The sequence below is a fragment of the Anoplolepis gracilipes genome, chromosome 9 (assembly GCF_047496725.1).
Source record: "Anoplolepis gracilipes chromosome 9, ASM4749672v1, whole genome shotgun sequence".
Taxonomy (NCBI): Eukaryota; Metazoa; Arthropoda; class Insecta; order Hymenoptera; family Formicidae; genus Anoplolepis; species Anoplolepis gracilipes.
The window spans coordinates 13,656,912-13,663,599 of record NC_132978.1 but is presented as its reverse complement, the minus strand read 5'-3'; the positions used below and the strand labels follow the sequence as shown (position 1 = coordinate 13,663,599).

The following is a 6,688-nucleotide window of genomic DNA, read 5'->3' as shown; positions in this document are numbered from 1 at the left end:
ATTTTGATGTTTAAATTTTTTTAGTATTTAAATATCCTTTCAAAACAAACAATAAAATTTTTATATCCTGGACAAAACAGAGATAACGCTGTGCAAAGCATAAAATTTAAATAGACATTCACACTAGCGTAGCACGATACTTTTCTGTTATGTAGATGCATACTATTACTAACAGGATGCTTGTCTGTGTCGCTTACATGTAGATAATTGCGAAGACGCTCCGTTTCGAGTATATACGCGATAACGCATCGACAAGATTTAGATATGATATCTAACGCTATATTCTATCTCTTATCTGTTTTATACAATATGTAACTTTATCAATCGCTGTAAACTACAATAAATGTGAGAGTTTTTCTCTTCACGTGAGAGAGAGAGAGAGAGAGAGAGAGAGAGAGAGAGAGAGAGAGAGAGAGAGAGAGAGAGAGAGAGAGAGAGAGAGAGAGAGAGAGAGAGAGAGAGAGAGAGAGAGAGATAGAGAGTGTGTGTGCGTGCGCAATTCTTTTTTAACCATTTGTAGTATAGAAATATGTAGATACACTATGTATTTTTGATGCATTTTTATTTATGCCATATTATATGTATTGCAAAAGTCAATTTTAGGAGAACTTGTGTATCGAGTGGTTTTATATATAAGAAAACTGAACGAATCTATTTGTTACATATTTGCATCTTTAATTATCGAGATTCAGATAGAAACTGTCAAGTTATATACACATATTATGGCAGTCAAACTTAAAAATGGAGAAGGTAATTATGATTGTCAATATACTCTTTTCTTTTTATATTTTTCACAATTTTTTTTAAGTATAATATGTACAGAATAAAGAAATGGGACAAAATAATATATAATTCTTTTATATTATTAATTTCAACAGTTTTCTGAAGCACTCTGTTAAAGTTGTCAATTCATGTTACATTTTAATGCGATTATTTAAGTGTAGTTTTATTTCTCAGAGAAAGAGAAAGAGAGAGAGAGAGAGAGAGAGAGAGGGGGGAGGGGGGAGAGAGGGGGAGAGAGGGGGGCAGAGGCGCTCACGTAATATAAGCGCTTCTTTGTTTAAAAAATGCACGATATCTGTTTATCGCACTGCGTTTATCATTTGAATTTATTAGCTTGTTTCTAAATTATAAATTTTTAAATTTATTTGTACAAGTCATATCATAGGTTATCGATTTTACTGAGCCTCGCGCGCGTGGCGATGTAAAAATTATGTTTTTATGTAAGTATCACACACATAGTGTCATAACGTACATATCTTCTGTGTAGATCTGTTTCGAGTTTGCTAGAATCGACGCTACTCGAAATGAAACTGTCCATGTATAAGCAAAGCCTAATCAATAGAATCATGTAGGTTGCTCCTCCAGTGTTTTATCAGAATTAGATTATAAAGTAAAAGTCCCTCTTTTCTTTTTACCTGAGACATAATAGCATGTACAATTCGTCAATGCACACATTTCAAGAGTTATTTAATTAAGTTATTTACAGATACTGAACCGCATATAAATCACTGAATTATTAAAAATTATAAGTACCCAATTTAATTTTAATGTAACAAACTAAAATACTAATTGATACTAATCTGATCTATGATTGTGCTATTTTAGCTCTGATGTCTATTTGTTATATAATTTCTAAGATGTGAAACAAACTGATTTTTTTTCAAACTTTTAAACATTTTATAGTAAAACAATATCAATTAATTAGGTGTGATAATGGTTTAAAACTAACAATAAATATTGTTAAGAGATATTTATAAAAGAATATATGTCTTGTTAAAAGCAAAAATGTGCCAAACAAATGTCAGTGTGTGAAAATAATAAAAAGAAATGACTAAATTATAAAATAGAGTAACAGAAAGAAAATATCGTTCTCAAATCTCACTTGAATAAAAGCTCAGAACTCTCTATTCTGATGAAGTAGATGATGATGAAGATGATGTCCGACTGATTGGTTGTCCTGTTCGATTTGCTTCGTTTGCTGCCCTATAAAATGTAAGTAAATGTGACAAATATATGTACACGCATACGCACACGCACACGCACACGCACACACATATATAATAGTATAATTATATTTTTATATCATATATTAAGAGAATCGACAATTATTTATGCAGCTTCCTGTCTCTTTTTTTTCTATTTTCTCTTTTCTATATATATAAACGCGTGCGCGCGCGCGTGCACGCACACACACGCTCGCGCGGCCAATAGAATTTTTTTTATAAATAGAAAAGAAAACAGGGAAACGAGAAACTATAATAATAAATGCCGTTTAAGATTCTTCTAAGATAACTGTATTTCATTTTGAAAAATTAAACGTTCAATCAATAATTTTGAATTACAGTAAATATGAATAGATAAAATGATCAATTGTATTAGATATTAATCCATAGTTTTTTTTATCAAACATTAATATGTAATATCCATATTAGATATATTTTACTTTTGCCTCAAATAAAATGTCTGGCTTAAAAGAAAAAACATTTATAAAATTTCATCATTGAGGATTGAATACACCGGTTTTAGAAAGTCTAAATTTGTAAATATCATCTAAGAAATTACCTGAATAAAGCGGCAAAACTCGATCCGGCTAATGCAGCAGATCCGGCCAAATTGGGTCCGGTATCTTGGTTCGCTTCAACTGAGTTTTGATCTCCCAAATTTTGTCTGCAAATGGGACAAGTTCCATGCTAGAAAATAAAAAGATAAATGAGAGAAAGAAGATCAAATTATCAAGGTTTATATTAAAATGTAAAAAGTGCACGCGCGCGCGTTAATAAAATTAAGAATCTTACTAATTCCAACCACGGTATAATGCATGGTGCATGATAAACATGCTGACAAGGCAGCTGTCTAACAGGTTCCGATAGCTTGAAATCTTCCCAACAAACGGAACATTGTAGCTTACAGTCTGCACAAAAAATAAAAGAAGAAACATCGCTCAATAATTAAGAAATTTAAAAAAAATTATGATATAGGTATAGGCAAAACAAATGTACTGTTGTTGAAAAATATGCTTCTGTAGAAAAGCTCAAGGCACAAAAAGTTAATAGAGCTCTTAGGAAAGACTTTTTTTTTAGATCCTCATCAACCATTTTTTTTCGTAATTTGGTCTTAGAACATTGTATATGTTGATGTTGTGCTCTTCAGGTTGATAAGGATCTAAAAGAAAAAATCGCAAGAATATATATTGCAAACTAGATATTAATGTATATTGTTAGATATACTAACCAACTTGGCTTTGCGATATAGCTGTTGTAGGTATCTCATCAATCTGCTTGCGCGGTAAAGGTGGAGGTCCGGTACCGTCCATTTGATTCAATAATTGGGTAACAATAGCATCTAATCCGTCGCGACCCCAAACATAATCTCCAGGATTTCCCAAGAACAGTCTAATATTGAATCTACATTATTTTGTTTTATTTTAGTAACACTAAAGGTTAAATAAAATTGTTAATAACTTGTGCTCCCATGGATAAATAAACTTTTTGAATTTTTATACTGTGTGGTTGACACTGTTGAACAAGCATATTAAAATAATAATTGTGTGCAGAGATTAGAAGATGCGTAAGATACATATGATATATACGTTAGAGGCAAGAAGATTAAAATGTTATAGAAATAAACATTTCTAAGGAAAATTTTATATTTATAATAAATATAAAATATTTTATAGCTTACAATTATAACATATCCAAAAATTATAACTAAAATGGAATAAATTATACTTGTTTGATTGAGATATATCTCGGAAAAATATATAAATTAGCATATTGTGAGAGAACATTGATCTATCTATATTATTCATGCTCATGAAATATAATACCAATTTATGTGTTATATAATTATATGACTTAATTAGAGTAATAATTTGTCATATAAAACAGCTTACACAGATGGCTGCGCATCTTGTCCCACAGAATTGCCTAAACTTGCTGCTCCAGACAGATTGAAGATAAAATCTTGTATGAAATTCTCTATAGGTACCGGCAGGCTCTCTTGTCTTCTACGATTGCTATCGTCAATAAAAAGTAGATCAAAATTATTATCTTAAAAATTTGCCATACACGCGGATGTAATGTCTCGACGGCCGGATAAACCATCTTAAAACTGATTTATAAAACTCGTATAATAATTGAAATAAATATTTCACACATACATTGTTAAAAGAAATACTATTGATTCTTATTTTTTAAATGTTGTTCTTCCCCAGTTTGTGTCATTATATTGTGTACAGTAGTTAAAAAAAAAAAAAGAACAAAAAAACTTTACCCACGTACGTACAACAACAACAACAACAACAACAACAATAATAATAATAACAACAATAATAACAATAATAATAATAAAAAGAATTAAAATCTAAAATAAAATTTCATTCTGGAGTCTGTATAACAAAAAAGATGTAAAAGCTATGCTATAATGACATTCAAATGAATGATATACACTTTACATTTTACCGTACTAAAAATAAAAAAAAGAAAGACAGACACTCCATTTGTCCTATCAAACATTTGAACGAGCAAAAAATATGTCAATTATTTATCAATTATTGCTGAAAATTTAAAATTGCATCGCAAAATGTAATACCAATAGTGTCCAATAGCATGGGAAAAAAATATGACATACCTACTGGTACGACGTCCATCTTGAGGAGCGCGAGACCAATTAGATCTTCTTCTACTTCCAAGCACATAGTTTCTGTTACCTGCACCCGATGGTTGATTGGTACTTGATTGTTGATTGGTATATGTATTCGACAGTCCCATTATCATTTCTATTATGTCACGATCACGATCGGAGCGCTGTGAAGACTGTATCAAGTAGATAGTATTAATAATAATTATGCATTTTTTAATTGCTACAAATTAATAATTTTTAATTAAATTAGATTACTCACGTTATATCCTAAGATATCGACGTCCACATCGCTCAGATCTTCACTATTCACATCCATACCTGAACTACCTTCATTGCTGCTACTTTCCAGCTCTTCGATAAAACCACATGCACATCGTGGACACGTGTAGTTCTAATTAAAAATAAAATATCAATCATCATCAAGTCTATGTTGTATGACATCTTAAGTTGCAAGATTAACAGACTTATTGTTTAAATATGTGTGTGTGTGTGTGTGTGTGTGTGTGTGTGTGTGTGTGTTTAATACATGTGATTAAATTTACAACTGTATAGCTGAAATATATAAAGTATATTTAAACATGGATGTGTGTACACATTTATATATATTTATATTTAAGTTAAACAATTGTAAATTTAATCATATGTACTAAATAAATAAATGTATTTTTTGTTGCATTAATGTTTTATATAGTAATAATAGTAGTAGCAGCAGTAGTAGTAATAATAATGATATTAGTCGTAGTAGTAGCAGTAGTAGTAGTAGTAGTAGCAGCAGTACTAGTAGTAGCAGTAGTAGTAGTAGCAGTAGTAGTAGTAGCAGTAGTAGTAGTAGCAGTAGCAGTAGTATTAGCAGTAGTAGTAGTAGTAGTAGCAGTAGTAGTAGTAGTAGCAGTAGTAGTAGTAGTAGTAGTAGTAGTAGCAGTAGTAGTAGTAGCAGTAGTAGTAGTAGCAGTAGTAATAGTAGCAGTAGCAGTAGCAGTAGCAGTAGCAGTAGCAGTAGCAGTAGCAGTAGCAGTAGTAGTAGTAGTTGTAGTAGTAATAATAACAATAAGAACATGAAATAGCTCATTTTATTGTCTTAGAAAGACTGCAGAAGAGAGAAATAGAGTGGACTTTGTAAACTCTTTCTCTCTCTCTCTCTCTTTCTTTCTTTCTCTGAAGCTATAACAAGATAATAAACATTTTAAATGCAAAAAATATAAAAAAAAATACAACAGAATTGACATACACACAAAATATAATTTTTTTTTATTTAGTAGATTCAAATACAAATCTTGTATATACTTTTTATTTAATTATTATATGATTTTTACGCCTTAATAATTCTATATATAGAATACATAATTGAATCATGCATATATACATTTGGCTGAAACTGAAAGTTAAATTTCAAACAAATGTAAACACGTTTAGAATAGTTAAAGGTTAAGTAAAGTACATTATTTCATCCAAACGCCAAGTTTTTATCGCAAATAATAAATATGTAATGATCGTAGAATAAACGTATTATACTTTTTAGAGAAGAATCGTTTCGTAAGACGATTGTCGCAAATATGATTCATGTCAAACAATTTCAAAATTTCGCAGATATTATTATACAAAAAAGATGTAGGAAGAGAAAAATACAATTTTTACGCAAATAGCACTTGATAGTAATTGATTTATTTGACGTAAAAGATCGAAAAATAGATCAAAATATTATTTTTCATAAGAACATAAAGTGGAAGACGAACTTTCCGCACATGACATCGTAATGACAGTTTCTCGGTGCAACCATCCTTTTTACAATGCTTTTACGAACTTACACGCGTCAAAACAATACAACAAGTAAATAATCGTTACAAAATACATTGCAAAGTACTTACTGGTAACAAACGCTCAATTTCGACACTGCATTTGTGGCAAAAAAATCGGGACATTGGACTCCCGTCCACAACGGCCTCCGCCATGTTTAACGTGTCCCTTACCTTCTCTAGTTATCAGTAGTCGTAATGTCGTAATTACAGTTGAATTGATTCGGCTCAACTCGGCTCGGCTCGGCTCG

General features: G+C 30.8%; 1 protein-coding gene across 2 annotated transcripts; it reads right to left on the bottom strand.

Moving 5' to 3' along the window:
- Positions 1–1,034: 1,034 nt before the first annotated feature.
- Positions 1,035–6,661, bottom strand: Iru (E3 ubiquitin-protein ligase Iruka). Of its 2 annotated transcripts, none has more exons than XM_072898727.1 (9): positions 6,510–6,661; positions 4,904–5,035; positions 4,633–4,817; positions 3,896–4,018; positions 3,235–3,407; positions 2,799–2,914; positions 2,566–2,693; positions 1,886–1,986; positions 1,035–1,418 (listed from the first exon to the last, which is right to left on the bottom strand). In XM_072898727.1, exons 1-8 carry the CDS (start codon positions 6,591–6,593, stop codon positions 1,908–1,910), a joined length of 1,020 nt encoding a protein of 339 aa, XP_072754828.1. In that variant the 5' UTR covers positions 6,594–6,661; the 3' UTR covers positions 1,035–1,418; positions 1,886–1,907. The 2 variants fall into 2 exon arrangements, with proteins under 2 accessions (XP_072754828.1, XP_072754829.1); XM_072898728.1 differs by having other exon boundaries at positions 3,235–3,395.
- Positions 6,662–6,688: the final 27 nt, after the last annotated feature.

Coding starts and splice junctions, on each gene's coding strand:
- Iru (XM_072898727.1), bottom strand. CDS start 6,593: ATGGCGGAGGCCGTTGTGGACGGGAGTCCAATGTCCCGATTTTTTTGC. Junction 4,019..4,632: donor GATGGACGTCGTACCAGTAG/GTATGTCATATT, acceptor TATTGACGATAG/CAATCGTAGAAGACAAGAGA. Junction 1,987..2,565: donor AGTTTTGCCGCTTTATTCAG/GTAATTTCTTAG, acceptor TACATTTTATAG/GGCAGCAAACGAAGCAAATC.